General features: G+C 23.5%; 2 protein-coding genes across 2 annotated transcripts; both read left to right on the forward strand.

Annotated features, from left to right (window-relative positions):
• Positions 1–15,881: 15,881 nt before the first annotated feature.
• Positions 15,882–18,006, forward strand: LOC126855613 (F-box only protein 21-like). Its single transcript, XM_050603428.1, has 5 exons — positions 15,882–15,909; positions 16,626–16,767; positions 16,960–17,124; positions 17,285–17,579; positions 17,673–18,006. Exons 3-5 carry the CDS (start codon positions 16,975–16,977, stop codon positions 17,825–17,827), a joined length of 600 nt encoding a protein of 199 aa, XP_050459385.1. The 5' UTR covers positions 15,882–15,909; positions 16,626–16,767; positions 16,960–16,974; the 3' UTR covers positions 17,828–18,006.
• A 4,096-nt stretch (positions 18,007–22,102) lies between these two features.
• Positions 22,103–23,320, forward strand: LOC126855711 (uncharacterized). The gene is made up of 4 exons (XM_050603576.1): positions 22,103–22,231; positions 22,425–22,586; positions 22,747–23,062; positions 23,154–23,320. The coding sequence occupies exons 2-4, from the start codon at positions 22,440–22,442 to the stop codon at positions 23,318–23,320; spliced, it is 630 nt and encodes a 209-aa protein (XP_050459533.1). The 5' UTR covers positions 22,103–22,231; positions 22,425–22,439.
• Positions 23,321–26,449: the final 3,129 nt, after the last annotated feature.

Below are 26,449 nucleotides of genomic sequence, written 5' to 3' on the forward strand. Positions count from 1 at the left end.
ATTGATCAATTAAAATCCCTAGGAAAGTTTTCTTCTTTTTTCATTGTAATAACAATAAGCAACTGAAAATATTGAAAGAGGAGGGGGGGGGGAGAAATCCTTTTAAAATAACATCAGAGCAAAATTTTAAACCCCATAAATCTTTAGAACAATGAAAAGAGAGACTGTCTGGAATTTTTTCAAAGTATTATTCATTTTTGCCTTGTCTTTTTACTTTCACTATTTTTTGACCAATCAAAATCAAGAAATCTATGTTCCCTTTGTCCTGATTGGTCGGGCAGACGTTCCGAAGCATTTCTAGCATTTAGCAAAGTGCATCTACGTGCACATCAAACGAAGTGCATGTTACAGACGCATGGCGACAGTAGAAACTAGAAGCTTTGTGAGTTCACATTCGTAAAATATTATTTATACATATAAGAACGGAAACAAAATTAATATCACAAAATCAGAAAATAACTTTCATAACGCTCAGTTGTTTTGTTGAACTTTTTCCAATGACTACGATAACACAATTGCCCGACGATTTGATTCTTATTTTTCTGGAAAACGAAAACCTTAGCGTGGAGGATATCGTGAATTTCAAGTCCTCGTGTAAAAGATTCCAGCAGATGACCCTGTCCAACAAGTTTTGGGAAAGGAGATATTATGAGAGGTATCTTTTTACTTATAAATTTTTTTACTTTAATTTATTTATACTTATTTTACACTCGGACAATTTTTGTTACTCAACAAAGCAGTTTTTTTTCCTAAAAAAAAAATAATAAAAAAGTAAAGTTAAAATTATTACGTTGTCATCTTAATTCAAATCAGGGGTATGTGTATGTGTGTGTACCACAAACACATGTAACCGTTTTTTTTTTTTTATAACTTTCAAGCTTTATAGTTTTTACAATTTTATATAATATTATACATGCAATCAGTTATATCTATTTAGAGATTGTAAAGATTGAAGATATATTTTATTTTTAAATTTCCTTTTATTTTTTTTTTATTTTGATAACATGTGCAGACTGAAAAACCTTTTTACACATTTTACACATTTAGTCTTCATTAGATTTCTTTTATTTAAATATGATTTAAGATAACAAACTTAAATAATGTAAGATTATTTTAACAGATGTACTTAATAATACATTGTGCATATATATGGGTATCATAAAAATTGTAATGTAATATTATCCATTACTATAATAATAATTATAGTTTTTCTAAATAAATATATCATATATCTTTTTTTCTAGAAGAATCTACATTGTTATTTATAAATTGTTTACTTTGTTCCAAATATTAAATAATATGTAATTATAAAATTTATATATTCTTTAAAAATGTTTTTTTTTAAATTTATTGTGGCAATGTTTAATATAGTTTCTACGAATTCTTTTTTTTTTGTTTGTTTTAGATGTTTTACTGCAGAAAAAAAAGAAAATTACAAAAAAGTTCTTCATCCTATCGATTTCAAACAAATATTATATTATGTCCAAAAGTTACAATATTATGCTATTATAATGTCGGAAAAGATGTTACATGATACTGATAGAGAACAATTAGAGAGTCTTCTGCGTTCAATTGCTGAAAATTCCATGATATATTATTTTGTGTTGGATGAAATAAATCGAATTTCTGCTCAAAAAGCATGGTAAAAATTTAATAAACTAAATTATTATTAAAAATTAATGTGACTATTGTATGTAAAATATATATAATTTTCTTTTCAGCAAACTATTTTCCAATTTAGCATGTGAACATAACTTTCAATTAATTACTTACTATCTGAAACAGTATCGATTTGTACATAAGCAAATGAAGTTTATGAATTTGCCGGAGGCAAAACGGCTTTGGGAAAAGGAACTGACGATCATGGCGAAAAGTTTTCAGCCACGTGTGTCCTATGCGACCGTAAACACGCTGTTAAATAATATAACGCAGACAGTACTATCTCGTGTGAAAAATGAATATCCACGTCATTCAATTTGTTCTACGGATTTAGAGCAATTTTCTTTATGGAGAGACAACAACATTCATGAAAGTTTCTGGAATGAAACTGAATCAAAGCAAATTTTGCGTGTTCTCAAAAAATATATATATTCCGAATTAGGTATTCCTGAATTTGATGAAATATTAATGACGTTAGATTTCAAAGCCGAATATATAGACTGTGTAAGTTATTTTTAATTATTTTAAATTGTAATAATAATCCATAATGCACTGCGCAAATATAATTGTAATTTTTATATCTTATCATCGTTCAATATACAATTTTTCTAATGTAATTTAATATAGGTGGCAGAATATTTTGAAGAACTTCTATGCATTATCACGATTCACATCGTAGCTAGAAGACTCGGCATATACAGCTCTCTGAAAACAGAGAAGACGAATATTCGAGTTCAATGGGGACCAATATAGTAAATATGATTTCCGTCTATTATTAAAACTTTTTCAATATATATATATATATATATATATATATATATATATATATATATATATATAGTGTACAAATACATGTTTTTATATAATTTTCTATGATTTCTTAGATTAATTATTTGTAGCATAAAAATATTTCCTTCTCGAACACATTATGTGTCATGTATATATATATATATATATATATATATATATATATATATATATATATATATATATATGTACACATACAAAGAGATAATACTAATCTTCCTTTTTCGGTAAAAATTAAAGTCATCATAAAATTTTTATATGAAAAATATAATTTCTTTTACAAAAATAATTCTTTTATTTATTTTAAACATAATATATTCATGTATTTAGGTTAAAAGAAAAATAACGTTTTATAAATTATATTTCACCGATAAAAGCTATGAAATAGCTTAACGCGTATGAAATGATAAAATGACTTTATGCAAAATAATCGATGGAATTTATTATTTAAAAAAAAAAAACTTGTATAATTTTTTAAAACATGCTAGATAATTATTTTATATTGAAAAAAATTTGGTGTTAAATCATTTCAATTATTTTTAAAATGTAGAATGTTTTAAAACAGCCTGTTGCGAGAATTAAAATTTCTGCACATTTATAATCAGTCTATTAGAAATGCTAGAAAAATTATAAATTTTAATTGCAATAAACATTCTTTCTATATGTTTAAACATGTAACATATATATGTATATAAAAATGTTTCTTTATAATTTTAACAGTAATGCAGACACTGACAATGATGCAGCTCTCGTTAAAAGTGCGCAAATGTATAGATTACTACCATCACCACGACCATCCACGCGTTTCGATTTCCGTAAAAATCCATTTGAACATCTTTTCGAGATAGGGTATCCACACTGTATTAAGGTTGACAATTTTTTTATATTAATTTATTAAATTTTTTATTATATCATTTAATTATTATTTATTATATCATTTAATTATATTATTTAATTTTTATCATATCATCTAATTTTTTATATTAATTTTAAATTATTAATAAATATAATAGTCAATTATTTATAAGTCTTGTAAATAACATGTTAATTCAATAATTCTCTTTATTACTTTATCTTCTATCATAAATGTGTTATAAAAATTTTATTTGCATGTCTTTGTTTTAGCTCACAAGAAGGATAATAGAATATTTCAATAAAAACATTAAAACGGACCATAAAGTACTATACAATGAAAATAGAATGCAATACAATTGGAATTGGAAACACTTAACTTTTTTATTCAAATATTTTATGACAAAAGATAAACACGTAAATATTGAAATTGAATACAAAAACATTACAAGTACAATAAAGGTAGGTTATAACACATTGTACAATTTAATATATTCATATATATGAATATATCTATATATGAAAAGAATATATTAATTATAATTATTTATTCAGTTATTGCATTATTTAAAAAATTACTAGCATAACAAAATATTGATTGAATCTTTCATCTGTGCAATATGTAAAATATATATATATTTTTTTTTATTTTAGTTCGATATGTTACCCAAAAGAGATTAATAACATAGAAATTGGGAAATACTTCTCCAGTTTCGAAGGTACTTACTACGTACCGAATGAAAACTTAAGACAATATTATTCAGAAGATACCGCTGCAATAGCCGAAATACTTGCCAAACAATAATTTTTATTACCTTAAAATATACAACAGTTCTTTCAACAACATATTTTTTCATTTAGCTTTTATTGTGTATATACATATGTATATTATATACACACACATATATATTTATATCCATATACATATTTATATATATATATATATATATATATATATATATATATATATATATATGTATAAATATGAAATATCATTCTATAAATTTTTTGTAATCTTACATTGTAAACAAATATTTTTTTATTTAATTAAATATAAAAAATAAAAGTATTGTATTCCATAAAAATCTATATAACTTATTATTATGTACTTAAAAATTAAAAATTATATTCAAAATTTTGAAGAAATTAAATTTTATAAATATTTTAAAAATGCATTATTAAATTGATTGTTTAATATATTTCTTGAAAATTAAAATATTTTTGTCTTAATTTTAGATATTCTAAAAGAGAAAAAAATTAATAATACGAACAGAAAAGAACAAATAATTTTATTATTAAAATTTTAAAAGTAAATAGAAGTAAATGCAAAATATACAAGAATTTATAATATTGAATAATATTTGCATAACTGATTAATTTTTGAAATTTTATACATTAAAAGACAAAAGAATAGTTTTCATTCGCAGAAAGTCACGGAATGCCTTCCTAACATATATATTACTTTATTAATTTAGATAAGCTCTCTAAAATTTGATATATAAATCTCATAATTTATATTTTATTTAATTTATTATATTATTTAGTTTGTCCTTTTCAAGTTTAAGTGTTTTTTTATTATATTTATATATTTCTAACAATTGTTGCGCTGTATATATAATTCTTAGCTATATATATTTATTGTTTTTTATTACATTTGTTTTCTCTTACCTCATTTTGCTATTACAATCTATTTTATAGTTTATTAAAATCTTCTTAATTATCTTAGATAACGTAGGTCTTTGAAAAAAGAGATCTTTGAATTTGTAATATCGGAAAAGACGTTCCTTCGATATCTATTATGACCTACGGAAAATTCAATATCTCCGATGTTAATGATATAAAGTTGAATATTGTTATCATCTTGAGCACATACGCGCAAGGATAATTTAAGAAAATAAATGCATATATTATTTTGAGACTACATATTCCTATCGAATTCTTTATCTTTTAATTTTTACAATAAGGGAATTATTTGCTTTCCGCTTGTCAATAGGTGGCTTTTAAAACGTGGAATACCAGCGGAATAATAAGAGAGGATGGTAATTGTATTATCTTTATTAATTGTTTTTTGGACTGCATATTATTTTTAAAAAACATTAATCTTGTTAAAAAAAAATATATTTTTCGCAAATGTTTCTCTTGATTTATTATTCCCAAAAATTAATCTCTTAAAACTGATCTCATTCTTGAATTATTAAAACTCGCCTTTAAGATTACGCTTAATTCCTTTTTAACATTTTATAATTTTTAAAATTTTAAAAATAATTTTTGGCAAAGAAAAGATTTCTGTCGTTAACTGCATAATTTTTGAAAAACTGTTGATCAATTAAAATCCTCAACCAAATTTTCATATTTTTTTATTGTATAACAATGGACAATTGAAAATATCAAAAGGCCGAAAAAATCCTTTTAAATAATTTTTACAACATTAAAGCAAAATTCAAAACGCCAAAAATTTCTAGAACAGTGAAAAGAGATTGTCTCGAATTTTTCTTCAAAAATTAGTCATTCCTGCCTAGCTTTTTTAGTTTGACCAATGAAAATCAATAAATCTACGTTTCCTTTATCCTGATTGGTGAGTCAAGCGTTTCGAAGCATTTCTAATACCGAACAAAGTGCATCTGAGTTTGCAGCAAACGAAGTGCATGTTACAGACTCATGGCGACAGCTTTAGAAGCTACGATAAACTTTGTGCGTCTACACATTTGTGATTTATTTTATATATACATATAAGTATATAAAAAAATTATAGTGCAAAACCAATAAATAACGTTCATTGCCAGTTGTTTTGTATATTTCTAATGGCTAAAATAACAGATTTGCCCGACGATGTGATTATTATCATTCTGGGAAGGACGAGCATTAGCTTCGAGGATATCGCGAATTTTCAGTCCACGTGCAAAAGATTTCAGCAGATAACGCTGCTCAACAGCTTTTGGAAAAGAAAATATTATCAAAGGTATGTTTTTATTTATGAATTCTTTATTTTAATTTATTTATATTATATATATTTTACACTCGGACAATTTTCATTAATTAACAAAATATTTTCACAAAAAAGTAATATAAAGGAAAGTTAAAATAATCACGCTGTTATCTTATTAATTCAAGTTGTATGTGTGCCACAGGCATATATAGATAATACACACACACACACACACGCATGCACACGCACACGCACGCAAATATGTTGTTTTTTTAAATTATTTAAAATTATTAAAAATATAAATTGCAAAATTTTTTTGCTCTTACATTTAGTGAGTCTTTCATTTTTGTGTTATTTTGATTTTGTAATAAAAATAAGTTTAATTTGTAGTGTAAAAGAAAAAACACTAAATTAAAATAATCTTCTAATCATTTTCAAATTTAAATTAAAAAATTTACAATAATATGATTATGTATAAATGTTTACTTATATAATAATATTCAAATACTTTTATTACATTATTCGTTTCAAAATTGCCTTATAAAATATTCATTATATCTTTATTGAATAATTATATTCCTTCAAAGTTATGATGTAACGTATTTTTTTTTTATTATCAAACTTCTGCTCCTTTTTACAAATTTATATATTATATAACATTATATGCAATCAGTTTTATCTTTAGAAATTGTAAAGATAGAACATATATTTTATTTTAAAATTTTTCTATTCCTTATTAAATTTATTCCTTATTAAAAGTTTTTTATTTTGATAACATGTGCATAATGAAAACATTTTTACACAATTAGTTTTCACTCAATTTTTTATACTTAAATATAATTTGATTAAATAAGTAAATTATATATATATATATATATTTTTTAAATGAAAAAATTTATATTGATATTTATAAATTTTTATTTTATTCTAAATATTAAATTATATGTAATTATTTTATATTTATATATTCTTTCAAAAATATATTTATTAAAATTTATTGCTCATATTATGGAGATATTAAATATAATTTTTGAAAATCTTTTTTTAGTTTTGGCTGCTGTACTGCGGAGAAAAAGTATAGCAGAAAAAAACAAGAGAAAGACTTTCATCATATCAATTTCAAACAAATGTTTTATTATATCAAAAAGCTACAAAATTATGCGCTTATAATGTCGGAAAATATGTTACGTGATATTGACAAGAAACAATTGGAGCGTCTTCTGTGTTCAATTGCCGAAAATTCCATGATATATCATTTTCTGTGGGATGAGATAGATAGAATTTCTGAATCTCAGAAATCATGGTAAAAAAAATTAATAAACTAAATTGTTATTAATATTAAAAATTAATGTGACTATCGTATAGTTAATGTTTAATTTTTCTTTCAGCGAACTGTTTTCTAATTTGACATATGAATATTACTTTAACCTGATTTTTTACTTGCTGAAAAAGTTACGATTTTGTCATGAGCAAATGAAATTTATGATGATGCCAACGACAAAAATGATTTTGGAAAAACAACTTACAATCATGGCGCAATGTGTTCTGCCACGTGTCTCTTATTCGGCCATAAACACGTGGTTAGATAGCATAGCCCGGACAGTACTATCTCGCCTGAAAAATGAATATCCACGTCATTCAATTTGCTTTGCAACTTCAGAGCAATTTTCTTTTTGGAGAGATAAAAATATTGAGGATAATTTCTGGAATGAAATAGAATCAAGACAAATTATGTGCGTTCTTGAAAGATATATATTTTCCGAATTAGAGATTCCTGAATTGCATGAAATATTAATGACGTTAGATTTCAAAGCCGAATATATAGAACAAGTAAGTTATTTTTAATTATTTCAAATTGTAATAATAATCCATAATGCACTGCAGAAATGTAATAATTATAATTTTTATATCTTATCAATGTTTAATATACAATTCTTTTTTTAATATAATTTAATATAGGTGGCAGAATATTTTCGAAAACTTCTATCGACTGTCACGTATCACATTGTAGCTAGAAGACTCGGCATACATACCCTTCTGAAAGTTTGCTATGGACAAAATATTGCAGTTATATGGAAACCAAAATAGTAACTATATCTTTAGTGTACTAAAACTTTTTCAATACATATATAGTGTATATATACGAGTTATTATATAGATTTCTATGATTTCTTACGTTATTTACATAGACATAGTATTTACTATGTTTATGGTTATTTATTTGTTTTAAATTAATGAAACAAAAGATCGTAGCATAAAAATATACACACATACAAAAAGATAACAATAATCTCCTTTTCTCGATAAGAGATTAAGATCGTCTTAAAGTTTTTATATAAAACATAATTTTTTTACAAAAATGTTTCTTTTATTTATTTCACACGTAATATGTTCACATATCTAGATTTTAAAAAAATAATATTTATAAATTATATTTTACCAAAAAAAAACAATTAATTCTTTATAAATAATTCTTTATGAAAAAAAACTTTGTGTCAACATGTCTGGAACGATAAAATAACTTTATGAAAATAACCGATGGAATTTATTTAAAAAAAAGAACTTGTATAATTTTTTGAAATATGTTAGACAATTATTTTTTATTTGATATTGAAAGAAATATGACAAAACACTTCGATTATTTTAAAAATGTAGTTTCAATAAATAGCTCGTTGCGACAACTGGAATTTCTGCACATTTACAATCAATCCATTGCAAATGTTAGAAAAATTATGAATTTTAAAATACAATGAATATTCTTTCTACAAGTTTAAACGCATCTATATGTACATAATTTTTTTTTTTTATTTTTAGTAAAACAAACAATTGGAGTGATGCAGAGCTCTTTTATATAAGTCTGAATTCCACTCTACTTTATCCATCAAACGTTATCAGAAGACATTCAATTAATAAAAATTTATACATACATTCACAATTTAATCAGGTTGATAACTTTTTACATTTAATTTTTTATATTGATTTTAAATTATTCTAAACATAACAATAAATAACATGTTATTGCACTGAAACTCAATACATCTTATACCAATGAGTGAAAATATTAAAATTCTCTATTATTTTATCTGCAATCAAAAATGTGTTATCAAAATTTTATTTACATGTTTTTTTTTAGGAAATAATGTTACATTTCTGTAATAAACTAAATGATTATGGATTAAATTTCACTCAAAAATTCAAATGGAAGGGTAAGTGGACATTAATCATCAATTTTCTACGACACCATTTAATGACAGATGTCGAAGACGTAAATATTGAGATTATATACAAAAATATTATAAGTGCAATAAAGGTAAGTTATAACACATTGTATAATGTAATTTAATATATTTAGTAGTTAATATAGTAGTACTTAGCATATTTTTTTATATAACAATGTATAAAAAAATTATATTAATTATAATTATTTATAATTTGAACTATTATATTATTTTGAAAATTGCTTACGTAACAAAATAACAATTAAATTTTGCTATTATGTTTCTAGGTTAGCTCTAACAGAGTAAAGAAATTATTAAAAAAGAGGACGAGAGATGTTAAATTTGCCATCGGAATGATTGTAATGACGCACGATTACCCTATAAATTATAATGATCATGCTGGCGTAATAATTGGATGGCATCGTAAATGTGATGTGAAAAATAGTTTCACTTATAAATTAAGGGAACCTAATACTTTCCCATATCTATATCCATGCCCTGACATTTATTACTTCTGCGAAAATTCACGATATGACTGTGGTACTTCTGAACAGCTGCACTACAATATTCTCGCCGAGAATAATCGAATTTATAATGTGCAACAAAGTATGATTATTAATAGCGTTCTTATAAAGGACATATGTGTTTTACAATCTTTTATCTTATATCTTTTATCTGTGCAATTAAATCTTTTTTTTTTATTTTAGGTCTACTACGCATATGTCATCCAAAACAAATCAATAACGTAGAAATTGGAAAATACTTCTCCAGTTTCGAAGGTACGCATTATGTACCGAATGAAAACTTAAGACGATGCTATCCAGAAGATACCGCTGCAATACCTAGTATACTTGCTGAAAAAGCTAGTTATAACTTATTACTACCTTGGCCTTAGTATTTAAAGCATCTGCAAAAGCCATTTCTAACACTCGTCTATTAATAATGACACGCATTATGAAAGTTTTTTTAGACTACGTATCGCTCCCTCAAATTCTTCATTACAACTGTCTAAAAATTTTGTTGAGATTGCATCATCCAGTCCGCGATGTTGTGCATTACTTATAAAATGGCGACAAAAAAATTTTTAAAACGTATTTTTAATTCTATTATTTCAAATAGAATTTAATATAATTTTTGAAAATACAAGTATTTTTTTTTTCTTAATTTTAGATATTCTAAAGCGAAAGAAACTATAATACAAAAAGAAAAAATGAATAATTTTACTATTTTAATTTTAAAAAACAAATATAGAAGCAAGCGCAAAATATATAAAAATTTAAAATATTGAATAATATTTGCAGAAGGAATTTATTTTTGAAATTTTTAGAAGATTTTATTATCAGAAAGTCACCGAATGTTTTCCCTAACATGTATATATATTATTGTATTAATAGATAAGCTCTCTAAATTTTGAATATATATATTCAATACATATATATATATATATATTTTCTTTAATGGATTATAGTTTTTAGTTTGTTCTTTTCAAGTTTAAATGTTTTTTTTATATTTAAAATTTTTCTAGCAATTATTACGCTGATTGTATTTATTCTTATTGATTACATGATTATTTGTTTTCTTACCTCACCTTGCTTTGCTCACAATCTGTGTCATTATCTCTTGGGAAGCCAGTGAGTCTAGTAATGTTTTCTCAAATTTTACACATGTTTGTCTTACATTTGGTATTATCTTTGTTTGGAATGGTTGATTCATTTCAAACTTATGTCAATTTAAGATTATATTGCTATTCCCTCACATCATTCTTTTATATAATCCATCTGACTTAATTTACAGTTACATTCAAAAAAAATTTTTAATTATGGACATGATTATTTAGATTGACAGATAATTTATATTTTCTAATTTTTTATCTAACAACCGAGAAGTTAATTAATGATCCTCATAATGATATCGATAGATAACGTACATTTTTATGATATGATAAGAGACATTATGCTGATATGAGAAATCTGTGCTTTTATATTTACGATTATGTTTTTTATTAACCGACTAAAACCATGACTAAGATTGTTAACCTATAATGTTATAAACGAATTTTATTAATTATTATTTTGCTGAAAATGGCCAAAAAATATATTTTATATCTCTTTTTAAATGTTTTATGTACAATAAAACATGTTGCGCTTCACATAGAGCGCTTGGCTCTAATTGCCTTCTTTCTGAATTTAAATTTAATTATAATATTGTGTATTTCTAATGTCGGACAATAAATTTTTGTATTTTAATAAAAAAAGGCAAAAATTATTTTTGCATTTCACAATCATGGATTCTATTATCTGGATTTAATATTTTGTTACAAATATAACTTGAATATAAATATTTTTACGTAAAATTTAAGAAACTAATTTGTTACTAACATTATTAATTTATTATTAATATAAATATTAATAATTTAATAACATTATTAAATTATCAAATTAAAATTGAAAATATGAATTCTAGATTTTAGTAGTGCAAATATTGGCATTCATATATTCTTAATTTCGTGTATTTCACAATGGATACATGACTTATTTATTAGACTTTTGCCATTTTTCGCAAATAAATAGTTATAATTGAATATAAATATAAATTAAATTAAATATAAATTAAATATAAAAATTATAAAAAAGAAACGAAAAGAATTTTGATAAAAGCATAGTGGCAAAAAAAATGAGTTAAAACTTTACAGAAAATTTAATATTTGTTTACATTATCAAAAAAAGAAAGAAAAAAAAGAAAAATTATTGTATTAAAACTCAACATTTATTGACAAGACAAATACAAATACGAGATAAAACGGCAATGGTTTACGGCAGCAAATGCTAATTTTAATGCAATTATTTTGTGACATATTTTTACATAATACATGCCAAAAATTTAATTCAATGCCTATTTGCAATAAACAATTAAGTATCTGAAACATTTTCACTGATTGCGACATAAATTTTAGATCAATAATGCAACCAGTATATATGTATATTAAATTAAATCATAACAGATTTATCTCAACGTGCAAAAGCCATGAATGCACTGATTGCTTCTCTCTTTTTTTGAATATATGCTTTTTTATGTTTCTGATTTTAATTTGCATTCTCTCCGTTGATTAAATAAAAAAGTATAACAAATCGAAAGTTTACTAAAGTCTTTCTATTAATCAAAATGTTGTATAAAAATGGAAAATATTGGAATTTATGATATCGAAGAAGACATTCCTTTGATATCGATTATGACCTATGGAGAGAATTTGATGCGTCCATTGATGTTATGTTGATTATTATTATCAGCGCTTATCAATAGATTGTCTTTAAAACGTGGAATATGAGTGAAATAATAAAAGAGGATAATAATAGTATTATTTTATTAGTTGTTTTTGGACTGTGCATTAAATATTATTTTTTTAAAAACTATACATTGATATTGTTATAAAAAAAAATATTTTCTATATGTGTTTTCCTTGATTTATTATTCCCGAAAATTAATCTCTTAAAATTGATCTCATTCTTGAATTATTAAAACTCGCCTTCAATATTACGCGTAATTCCTTTCTAACATTTTATAATTTTTGAAATTTTTTTGAATAATTTTTGGCAAAGTAAAATATCTCTCTCGTTAACTACATAATTATTCAAAATTCAAGCTGTTGATCAATTAAAATCCTCAAATATTACCTCAAAAGAATTTGTTCTTTTATTGTATAACAATATGCAGCCAAAAATTTTTTAAAATTTTCTTGAATTATCTTAGAGTAAAATCTTAAACGTCATAAACTAAAAAAAAAAAATAAAAAAAGACCATCTGGAATCTTTTTCAAAGAATTATTCATGCTTGCCTTGCCCTTTTACTTCCATGTTTTAGGTTCAGTTTTTGATCAATCAAATCCAAGAAATTTAGTTCTCTTTATCCTGATTGGTAGGTCGAAGCTTCAAAGCATTTCTAGTATTAAGTACATCTGAGAGCACGCCAAACGAAGTGGATGTTACAGACGCTTGGTGACGATAGAAAGTAGAAGCTTTATGAGTTCACATTCGTGGTATATTATTTATACGTAAAAGTATAGAAATAAAATTGTTATTACGAAACCAGAAAATAACTTTCATAACGCTCAATTGTTTTGTGTATTGTTGAACTTTTTCCAATGGCTACGATAACACAATTGCCCGACGATGTGATTTTTATAATTCTGGAAAACAAAAGCATCAACGCGAAGGATATCGCGAATTTTAAGTCCACGTGTAAAAGATTTCAGCAGATAACGCTGTCCGACAGCTTTTGGAGAAGAAAATATTATCAAAGGTATGTTTTTTATGAATTCCTTATTTTAATTTACTTATATTTATTTTATACTCAAACAATTTTTATTATTTAACAAAGTATTTCCACAAAAAAGTAATAAAAAAGTAAAGTTAAAATTACTACATTGTTATCTTAATTTAGGTTTCCTTAATGTAAGTTGTATGTGTGCCATGGGAAAACACACACAAGCACGCAAATATGTTGCTTTCTTAAACATTTATTTAAAATTATTAAAATGCAACTAAATTTTGCATATAAATTTTTTTGCACTTGTATTTAGTGAGTTTTTATTTTTGTATTATTTAGATTTTGTAATAAAAAAAATTAAATTTGTAGAATAAAAGAAAAAACATTAAATTAAAGTAATCTTATAATTTTTTTAAATACAAAATTTACAATATTACGATTATGTATGTATTATATAAATGTTTACTTATATAATAATATTTAAACACTTTTACTATATTTATTCGTTTCAGAATTGCTTTATAAAGTATTCATTTTACCTTTAATGAATAATTATATCTTTTCAAAGTTATGATGTAACCGTATTTTTTTATAATTATCAAATTTTATGCCTTCTTTTTATAATCTTTTATAATATATAACATTATATGCAATATGCATTATATGCAATCAGTTATATATATTTAAAGATTGTAAAGATAGAGAACATATATATTTATTAAAATTTTCTTTCAGTTTTTATTTTTATTTTGATAACATGTGCAGAATGAAAAACATTTTTACACAATTAATTTTTACTCAATTTCTTTCACTTAAATGTGTTTTAAAGTTTATAAACTTATATTACGTGAAATTATCACAGCAAAAGTACTTAATAACACATTGTGCATATATGTATATCATAAAAATTGCTATTTATTAATATTGTAATAATTATGATTTGATTAAATATATAAATCATATATATATATATTTTTTTTAAATAAAAGAATCTATATTGCTATTTATAAATTTTTTATTTTATTTCAAATATTAAATTATATATAATTATTAAATATTTATATATTTTTTGAAAAATATATTTATTAAAATTTATCGCTCATATTACGGAAATATTTAATATAATTTTTGAAAATTCTTTTTTAGTTTTAGCTGTTCTACTGCGAAGAAAATATATAGCAAAGAAAAACAAAAGGAAAACTTTCAACTTTTCAACCCTATCAATTTCAAACAAATATTAGATTATATCGAAAAGATAAAAAATTATGCGTTTATAAAATCAAAATCAGACAAAAAGTTACGTAAAATTCGTAAGAAAAAATTGGAGCATTTTCTGTGTCCAATTGTCGAAAATTCCATGACGTATTATTTTGTGTGGGAAAGCATAAATAGAATTTCTGTTCAGAAATCATGGTAAAAAAAAATTAATAAATTAAATTGTTATTAATATTAAAAATTAATGTGACTTGTGATTGTATAGATAATATATAATTTTATTTTCAGCGAATTGTTTTCTAATTTGACATTTGAATATTACTTTAACCTGATTTTTTACATGATGAGAAAGTTACGATTTTATCATGAGCAAATAAAATTTATGATGATGCCAACGACAAAAATGATTTTGGAAAGACAACTTACGATCATGGCGAAATGTTTTCAACCACATATATCTTATTCGGTCATAGATACGTGGTTAAATAACGTAACGCAGACAGTACTATTTTATCTGAAAAATAAACATCCAAGTCATTCAATTTGTTCTACGGCTGTAGAGAAATTTTCTTTTTGGAGAGACAACAACATTCATGAAAGTTTCTGGAATGAAACAGAATTAACGCAAATTATGTGTGTTCTTGGAAAATATATATATTCCGAGTTAGAGTTTCATGAAATATTAATGACATTAGATTTCGAAACCGAATATATAGAATATGTAAGTTGCTTTTAATTATTTTAAATTGAAATAATAATCCATAATGCACTGCTCAAATGTAATTATAATTTTTATTTTTTATTATTGTTCAATATACAATTTTTCTAATATAATTTTATATAGATTCTAGAACATTTTCGAGAACTTCTATTGACTATCACCTATCGCATCGTAGCTAGAAGACTCGGCATATGCAGTTGTCTGACAACAGAAGGAGTAAATATTGAAGTTATATGGTGGCCAAGATTGTAAATATGATTTTTGTCTATTGCTAAAACTCTATCAATACATATCCTACACGTTTTTACATTGAATTTTATGATTTCGTAGATTAATTATTTGTAGCATAAAAATATTTTCTTCTCGAGCACTAACACAACGTTACGCGTCGTGTTATATATACACATACAAAGAGATAATAATAATCATTTTGTTCTCTAAAAAATTAAACTCACCATAAAATATTTATATGAAGTAATATAATTTCTTTTACAAAAGTGATTCTTTTATTTATTTTATACATAATATATTCATATATTTAAGTTAAAAAAATACGTTTTATAAATTATATTTCATTGGTAGAAACTATTAATTTTTTATAACTTTGTGTTAACATGTATGAAATGATAAAATGACTTTGTGCAAAATAACCGATAAAATTTATTTTAAAAGAATTTGTATAATTTTTAAAATATGTTAGACAGTTATTTTTTATTTTATACTGTAAAAAATTTGGTGTCAAATCACTTTGATTATTTTTTTAAATGTTTTAAAAAAGCTTTTATAACAGCTTTTAACACAGCTTCTTTTTAAAACAGCTTGTTGCGACAATTGAAATTTCTGCACATTTATAATTAATGCATTGCAAATGCTTGAAAAATTATAAATTTTAATTACATATAGAACATTCTTTCTATATGCTTAAACGCATATATATGTATATAAAAAAGTTTCTTTATTATAGTTACAGGAATTATAGTTACAGGAATAATCAAGGATGCTTTAATGTAAATTCGGATCCCTTACTTTGCACATCAGACGTGCTCAGTTTTATAAATTGTCCAAAAAATCTATTTACACAAGTACCAAAGATTCCATGTTTTAAGGTTAATTATTTTTTATATTAATTTTAAATTATTAATAAATATAACAGTCAATTATAAGTCTTGTAAATAACATGTTAATTTAATGAATCTTAGTACATTTCATATTAATGAGTAAATATAATAAAATTCTCTTTATTCTATATGCAATCAAAAATGTATTATCAAAATTTTATTTGCTTATCTTTTTTTTAGGAAACAAAAGCAATAATGACATATTTGCATGATAAAGTTAAATCTGTTATTCATAAAATACAATTTAATTGGAATATCAAAATATACAAAGTTTTACTGAATTTTTCAAATAAGTACGGCGAAAATATTGAAATTGAATATAAACAAATTACAAGTACAACAGAGGTAGGTTATAACACATTGTAAAATTTAATATATTCATATATATGAATATATCTATCTATGAAAAGATTATATTAATTATATTTATTTATTCAGTTATTACATTATTTTAAAAATTGCTTGCATAAAATACCGATTGAATTTTGCTATAATGTTTCTACAGGATAAATCTAACACAGTGGAGAAATCATTAAATGTGAGGACAAAATATATTAAATTTGCCGTTGGAATGATAGTCACTCATTCGCATGATTCCGATGATTGTGATGGCGTAATAATTGGATGGGATAATACATGTGACATAGAGGTCGTAGACAAATTAGAGTGGAGTTTTTTCAAACCTTGTTACTATAATTTCATCTACGCACAAGCACGAAATGATATTGATGTCGATATTGATTGTGAACAGCCGTACTATATTATTCTCACTGAGAATAAAAAATGTTATGTGCGACAAGGTATGATTATTAATAGCGTTCTTATAAAGAACATGTGTGTTTTATAATCTTTCATCTGTGCAATGGAAAATATGGTTTTTTTTTAAATTTTAGATGCAATACGGCCTTGTCAGCCCAAAAAAATCGATAACATAGAAATTGGAAAATACTTCTCCAATTTCGAAGGTACGCATTACGTACCGAATGAAACCTTAAGAAAACATTACCCAGAAGATATCGCTGCAATACTCAGTATACTTGCTAAATGAGATACTACTTTAGCCTTAGTATTTAAAGCATCTGCAAAAGCCATTTCTAATACTCGTGAATTAATAATGACACGCACTATGAAAGTTTTTTTAAACTACGCATCGCTTTCTCAAATTCTTTATTACAACTGTCGAAAAATTTTGTTGAGTTTGCGTCATCCAATCCGCGACGTTGTACATTATTTATGAAATGGCGACAAAAAAAATTTTAAAAACATTACTAATTCGTGTTACTAATTCTATTATTATAATTGATATAATTTTTGAAAATATAAGTATTGTTTGTTTTAATTTTAGATATTCTAAAGCGAAAAAAACTATAAAACAAACAAAAAAAATAAATTAGCTTACTATTTTAATATATATATATTTAAGATTATGTTTTTTATTAACCGACTAAAACTATGGCTAAGACCTCTTTACCTATAAATAATATAAGCTAATTTTATTAATTATTATTTCGCTGAAAATATCCCAAAAATATGTTCTACACCTTTTTTGTAATGAATGTTTTATACACAATAAAATATGTTGCGCTCCACGTAACAGCACGCTTGACTCTAATTGTCTTCCTTCCGAATTTAAATTTAGCTGTAATATTGCGTATTTCTAATATTGAACAATAAATTTTTGTATTTTAATAAAAAATGAATTTGTCTTTTCATTATATAACAATGGGCAACCGAAAATTTCCAAAAATTATTTTTAAATACATTAGAGTAAAATCTTAAATGCCATAAGTCTTTAGAAAAATAAACAGAGAATCGTCTGGAATCGTCTGGAATCGTCTGGAATCTTTTTCAAAGTGTTATTCATTTTTGCCTTGCATTTTTACTTTCACATTTTTAGTTTTAGTTTTTTTGACCAATAAAAACCAAGAACTCTATTTTTTTCTGTCTAGTTCTTTTTATCCCGATTGGTGAGTCAAACGTTTCAAAGCATTTCTAGCATTAGACAAAATGCATCTGAGTTTATACCAATCGAAACACATGTTACAGACGCATGGCGACAGTTTTAGAAGCAGCATTAAACTTTGTGCATTCACTCATTCGCGATTTGTTTCATATATATATATATATATATATATATATATATATATATATATATATATATATATATATATATATATATATATACATATAATTATATAAATAAAATTAGTGATACGAAATCAATAAATAACGCCCATTGACAGTCCTTTTGTTTATTGATTTTATTTCCAATGGCTAAGATAACACAATTGACCGACGATGTGATTTTTATTATTCTGGAAAACAAAAGCATCAACTCGAAGGATATCGCGAATTTTAAGTCCACGTGTAAAAGATTTCGGCAGATAACGCTGCCCGACAACTTTTGGAGAAAAAAATATTATCAAAGGTATGTTTTTATGAATTCCTTATTTTAATTTACTTATATTTATTTTATACTCAAACAATTTTTATTATTTAACAAAGTATTTCCACAAAAAAGTAATAAAAAAGTAAAGTTAAAATTACTACATTGTTATCTTAATTTAGGTTTCCTTAATGTAAGTTGTATGTGTGCCATGGGAAAACACACACGCACGCAAATATGTTATTTTCTTAAACATTTATTTAAAATTATTAAAATGCAACTAAATTTTGCAAATAAACTTTTTTGCATTTGTATTTAGTGAGTTTTTTATTTTTGTATTATTTAGATTTTGTAATAAAAAAAATTAAATTTGTAGAATAAAAGAAAAAACATTAAATTAAAGTAATCTTATAATTTCTTAAACTACAAAATTTACAATATTACGATTATGTATAAATGTTTACTTATATAATAATATTTAAACACTTTTACTATATTTATTCGTTTCAGAATTGCTTTATAAAATATTCATTTTACCTTTAATGAATAATTATATCTTTTCAAAGATATGATGTAACCGTATTTTTTTATAATTATCAAATTTTATGCCCTCTTTTTATAATCTTTTATAATATATAACATTATATGCAATATGCATTATATGCAATCAGTTATATATATTTAAAGATTGTAAAGATAGAGAACATATATATTTATTAAAATTTTCTTTCAGTTTTTATTTTTATTTTGATAACATGTGCAGAATGAAAAACATTTTTACACAATTAATTTTTACTCAATTTCTTTCACTTAAATGTGTTTTAAAGTTTATAAACTTAAATTACGTGAAATTATCACAGCAAAAGTACTTAATAACACATTGTGCATATATGTATATCATAAAAATTGCTATTTATTAATATTGTAATAATTATGATTTGATTAAATATGTAAATCATATATTTTTTTTTTTAAATAAAAGAATCCATATTGCTATGTATAAATCATATATATCTTCTTTTTAAATAAAAGAATAAAAGAATCTATATTGCTATTTATAAATTTTTATTTTATTTCAAATATTAAATTATATATAATTATTAAATATTTATATATTCTTTAAAAAATATATTTATTAAAATTTATCGCTCATATTACGGAAATATTTAATATAATTTTTGAAAATTCTTTTTTAGTTTTAGCTGTTCTACTGCGGAGAAAAAGTATAGCAAAAAAAAACAAAAGAAAAACTTTCACCATATCAATTTCAAAAAAATATTATATTATATCGAAAAGCTACAAAATTATGCATTTATAATGTCAAAATCGGACAAAAATTTACGTAATATTTATAAGAAACAATTGGAGCATTTTCTGTGTTCAATTGTCAAAAATTCCAAGACATATTTTATTGTATGGGAAACGATAAATAACATTTCTGCTGAGAAATCATGGTAAAAGAAATTAATAAACTAAATTGTTATTAATATTAAAAATTAATGTGACTTTTGTATAGTTAATATATAATTTTATTTTCAGCGAATTGTTTCCTAATTTGACATGTGAATATTACTTTAACCTGATTTTTTACTTGCTGAAAAAGTTACGATTTTGTCATGAGCAAATGAAATTTATGATGATGCCAACGACAGAAATGATTTTGGAGAGACAACTTACAATCATGGCGAAATGTTTTCAACCACGTATATCTTATTCGGTCATAGATACGTGGTTAAATAACGTAACGCAGACAGTACTATCATGTCTGAAAGATAAAAATCCAGATCATTCAATTTTTTCTACAGATTTAGAACAATTTTGTTTTTGGAGAAACAACAACATTGATGAAAGTTTCTGGAAGGAAACAGAAGTAATTTCAATTATGTGGGTTCTTGATGAATATATATATTCCGAGTTAGAGTTTCATGAAATATTAATGACATTAGATTTCGAAACCGAATATATAGAATATGTAAGTTGCTTTTAATTATTTTAAATTGTAATAATAATCCATAATGCACTCCGCAAATGTAATTCTAATTTTTATTTTTTTTTATTGTTCAATATACAATTTTTCTAATATAATTTTATATAGATTCTAGAACGTTTTCTACAATTTCTATTGACTATCACCTATCACATCGTAGCTAGAAGACTCGGCATATACAGCTCGCTGAAAACATTAGAAGATACTATTAATGTTAATCGGAGAGTAAGGTAGTAAATATGATTTTTGTCTATTGCTAAAACTTTGTCAATACATATCCTACACGTTTTTATATAGAATTTTATGATTTCATAGATTAATTATTTGTAGCATAAAAATATTTTCTTCTCGAACACTAACACAACGTTACGTGTCGTGTTATATATACACATACAAAGAGATAATAATAATCATTTTGTTCTCTAAAAAATTAAACTCACCATAAAATATTTATATGAAGTAATATAATTTCTTTTACAAAAGTGATTCTTTTAATTATTTTAAACATAATATATTCATATATTTAAGTTAAAAAAATACGTTTTATAAATTATATTTCATTGGTAGAAACTATTAATTTTTTTATAATATTTGTGTTAACGTGTATGAAATGATAAAATGACTTTATGCAAAATAACCGATAAAATTTATTTTAAAAGAACTTGTATAATTTTTAAAATATGTTAGACAATTATTTTTTATTCTATATTGTAAAAAATTTGATGTCAAATCACTTTGATTATTTTTTAAAATGTTTTAAAAAAGCTTTTATAACAACTTTTAACAATCTTTTAAAACAGCTTGTTGCGACAATTAAAATTTCTGCACATTTATAATTAATCCATTGCAAATGCTAGAAAAATTATAAATTTTAATTACATATAGAACATTCTTTCTATATGCTTAAACGCATATATATGTATATAAAAAAGTTTCTTTATTATAGTTTCAGGAATTATAGTTACAGGAATAATCAAGGATGCTTTAATGTAAATTTGGATCCCTTACCTTGCACAGACGTGTTCAGTTTTATAAATTGTCCAATTAAATTCTATTTAGATGTGCTTCCATGTTTAAATGTTAGTAACTTTTTATATTAATTTTAAATTATTAATAAATATAACAGTCAATTATAAGTCTTGTAAATAACATGTTAATTTAATGAATCTTAGTACATTTTATATCAATGAGTAAATATAATAAAATTCTCTTTATTCTATATGCAATCAAAAATGTATTATCAAAATTTTATTTGCATATCTTTTTTTTTAGAAAACAAAAACAATAATGGTATATTTCGATTATAAACTTAGATATTATTATAAATTACAATGTAATTGGAATATCAAAATCTTCACTTTTCTACGGGGATTTTTCAATGATAACTACAAAAGTCTTGAAATTGAATACAAAAAATTTACAAGTACAACAAAGGTAGGTTATAACACATTGTATAATTTAATATATTCATATAAATGAATATATCTATATATGAAATAATTATATTAATTATATTTATTTATTCAGTTATTACATTATTTTAAAAATTGCTTGCATAAAATACCGATTGAATTTTGCTATAATGTTTCTACAGGATAAATCTAACACAGTGGAGAAATCAATAAATGTGCGGAGAAAAAATGTTAGATTTGCCGTTGGCATGATAGTCACTCATTGCCATGATTGCAATGATCGTGATGGCGTAATAATTGGATGGGATTGTAAATGTGACAAAAAATACCTGAAAAAATTATACAAGAATAATTATTTCACAGACAATTGCATAGCAACTGCTCAAGTCTACGTAGAAGCACTATTTTATAGAACACGAGATGTTACCTATTGTACTTGTTATAAGGTGCACTATATTCTTCTCACTGAGAATAAAAATATATGTTATGTGGAACAAGGTATGATTATTAATAGCGTTCTTATAAAGAACATATGTGTTTTATAATCTTTCATCTGTGCAATGTAAAATATAGTTTTTTAAAATTTTAGATGCAATACGGCCTTGTCAGCCCAAAAAAATCGATAACATAGAAATTGGAAAATACTTTTCCAGTTTTGAAGGTACGCATTACGTACCGAATGAAAACTTAAGGAAACGTTATCCGAAAGATACTGCTAAAATAGCCAATATACTTGCCAGAAACGGACTAATTTAGGATAATTTTTATTATCTTAAGTACAACAGTTCTTTCAACAACATATTTTTTAATTTCGCTTTCATTGTGTATATACATATGTATATCATTTTATAACATTTGTAAATCTTACATTGTAAAAAAATATTTTTTGCTGTAGATTTAATCAAATACAAAAAAAAAAAAATAAAAATATAATTCTATAAAAATCTGTGTAACTTATTAATTTGTACTTAAAAATTAAAAAATTTATACTCAAAATTTTGAAAGCATTATTGTAAATAAATGATTTCGATACTTTATACACGAGAGAATGTCGAAAAATCTCTACTCATATGTAAAATATATTGTTATATAGCCTTAGAGCTTTTCAAAATATGTTATTAAAAGTTTTATAAGTATTTTAAAAAACATATAACTCTATTGTTTAATATAATTCTTAAAAATTAAAGTATTTTTTATCTGTGTTCTCAATTTTAGATATTCTAAAGAAAAAGAAACTGTGTAATACGAACAGAAAAAAAAGAATCATTTTAATCAATTTAAATTTTAAAATTTTAAATTTTAAAAGACAAATAAAAGGATGTGCAAAATATGTAAGAATCTATAAATAATAATTGTATAATATTTGTATAATAATTGTATAGTATCTATAAATAATACTGTATAATATTTACATAAGCAATTAATTACTGAAATTTTACACATCATAAGACAAAAGAATAGTTTGAACTTGTAGAAAATTACGGAATGCCCTTTAGCATGTACATTAATAGATAAGCTTTCTAAAATTTCATATATACATTTCATAATTTATATCTTATTTAATTAATTATATTTTTAGTTTATCTTTTCAAGTGTAAATGTTTTTATATTCATAATATTCCTAACAATGTCGCGCTGTTCTTCGCTGTATATATTTATTCTTATTGATTTCATAATTATTTATCTTCTCACCTCACCTTGCTATGCTCACGATCTATGTCATCATCTCATGGAAAACCAGTGAATCTGATAGTCTTCTCTCAAATTTTACACAAGTTTGTTTCACATTTGACATTATTTTTGTATGTGGAACGTTGATTCTTTTCTATAAGCATTTATGTCAATTTATGATTTTATTGTTACTCTCTCACATCATTCTTTTACATAATTTATCTGATTTTGAAATTTATTTATATTTAAAAAAAAAATTTACGTATTGACAGGATCATTTAGATAATTTAAATTCTAAAAATTTCCAATCTAACAATCGAGAAGTTAATTAATGATCCTCATAATGACACAGATAACGTACATTCTTATGATATAATGATATGAAATATAGTAAGAGACATTAGGATGATATAAGAAATCTCCGTCTTTGTTTTTGCGATTATGTTTTTTTATTAATCGACTAACATCATGACTAAGACCATTAATCAATGATGGTCTAATTTTATTAATTATATTTTCGTTAATGATGGCCTAAGAAGGGGCCAAAACTCCGTCTTTATATTCTATGTTTTTTGTTCGTATAATATAAGCATTTGAAAGAATGATAATAATATTATCTTCCTAATAAATAATATTGCTTTTTGGCCTGCGCATTAAATTTTAAAAAAAAACTGTGCATTGATTTTGTTATAAAAAATACACATTTTTTGTGTTTCTTTTGATTTATTCTTGAAAATTAATCTTTTAAAACTAATGTCATTCTTGAATTAATAATAACTCGCCTTCAAAATTACGAGTAATTCCTTTCAAACATTTTATAATTTCTTAAATTATAAAAATAAATTTATGGCAAAAAAAAAAGATGTTTTTTTAACTACATAATTTTTCATGTTTTCAAGGTAAAAATCATTTAAAATTGTCAAAAAAATTTTTTTGACCCTTTTATTGCCCTTTTAACAATGGGCAACTGAAAATACATGAATTTCTTTTGAAATGACACTAGAGTGAAAGTTCAAATAAAGCCATAAATCTTTAGAACAATGAAAAGAAATCTTTTGGAATTTTTCTCTAAAGAATTACTCATTCTTGCCCTTCCATTCTACTTTTACCTTTTAGTTTTACTACCTACTTAAAACCAAGGAATCTGTCTTTTCTTTATTCTAATTGGTAGGCGAAGAAGAAAAAGTTTCGAAGAATTTCTAACACTGAGCAAAGTACATCTGAGTCTACATCATATGAAACGAAGCGCGCGTTACAGACACACGGCAACAGTCCTGCAAGATAGAAATTTTGTGTGCGTTATGCGTGATTTGTCATATATATATATATAAACATATAAATAAAATTAGTATTAAAAAACCAGCAAATAACGCTCAGTTTTTTTTTTTTGTGTTGGATTTCTCAAGTGTTGGATTGTTGAATTTTTGAAGTGTTGAATTTTTAAAGTGTTGAATAATTGAACTTTGCTCCAATGGCTACAATAACACAATTGCCAGAAGATGCGATTATTATTATTCTGGAAAGCGATACCATTAGCGTGGAGGATATTGTGAATTTCAAATCCACGTGTAAAAGATTCCAGGAGATGACACTATATAACAAGTTATGGGAAAGAAAATATTATCAATGGTATTTATAAATTATTCTTTCAATTTTAATTTATTTATATATATTTTAACTCGGACTTAATTAATTTTTAAATTTTATTTATTTCATAATTTTAACATAATTTGCAATCAGTATCTAATTAGAAATTATAAAGATACATATATGTTTTATATTGAAAATTTTCTTTCACTTTTTATTCTTATTTTGATAACATGTGCAGAATAAAAACATTTTTACACATTTAATTTTCACTTAATTTCTCTAATTTAAATATGATTTAAAATAACAAACTTAAATAACGCTAGATTTTCGCAGCAGATGTATTCATTAAAATACATTGTGCATGTAAATGTATCATACAAATTAATATCCATTACTTTTATAGTAATTATAATTTGGTTAAATAAATAAATTACATATCTTTCTTTTAAATAAGAATCTATATTATTATTTATAAATTTTTACTGTTTTACTTTTTTACTTTTTTTAAAATATTAAATTATATATAATTGTAAAATTTATATATTCTTTAAAAGTATATTTACTAAATTTATTGCTGATATAGTGGCAATATTTAATATAATTAAAAAAATTTTTTTTTTTTTA

The sequence above is a fragment of the Cataglyphis hispanica genome, chromosome 16 (assembly GCF_021464435.1).
Source record: "Cataglyphis hispanica isolate Lineage 1 chromosome 16, ULB_Chis1_1.0, whole genome shotgun sequence".
Classification (NCBI taxonomy): domain Eukaryota; kingdom Metazoa; phylum Arthropoda; class Insecta; order Hymenoptera; family Formicidae; genus Cataglyphis; species Cataglyphis hispanica.

Coding starts and splice junctions, on each gene's coding strand:
- LOC126855613 (XM_050603428.1), top strand. CDS start 16,975: ATGACATATTTGCATGATAAAGTTAAATCTGTTATTCATAAAATACAA. Junction 17,125..17,284: donor AAATTACAAGTACAACAGAG/GTAGGTTATAAC, acceptor ATGTTTCTACAG/GATAAATCTAACACAGTGGA. Junction 17,580..17,672: donor AAAATGTTATGTGCGACAAG/GTATGATTATTA, acceptor TTTAAATTTTAG/ATGCAATACGGCCTTGTCAG.
- LOC126855711 (XM_050603576.1), top strand. CDS start 22,440: ATGGTATATTTCGATTATAAACTTAGATATTATTATAAATTACAATGT. Junction 22,587..22,746: donor AATTTACAAGTACAACAAAG/GTAGGTTATAAC, acceptor ATGTTTCTACAG/GATAAATCTAACACAGTGGA. Junction 23,063..23,153: donor TATATGTTATGTGGAACAAG/GTATGATTATTA, acceptor TTAAAATTTTAG/ATGCAATACGGCCTTGTCAG.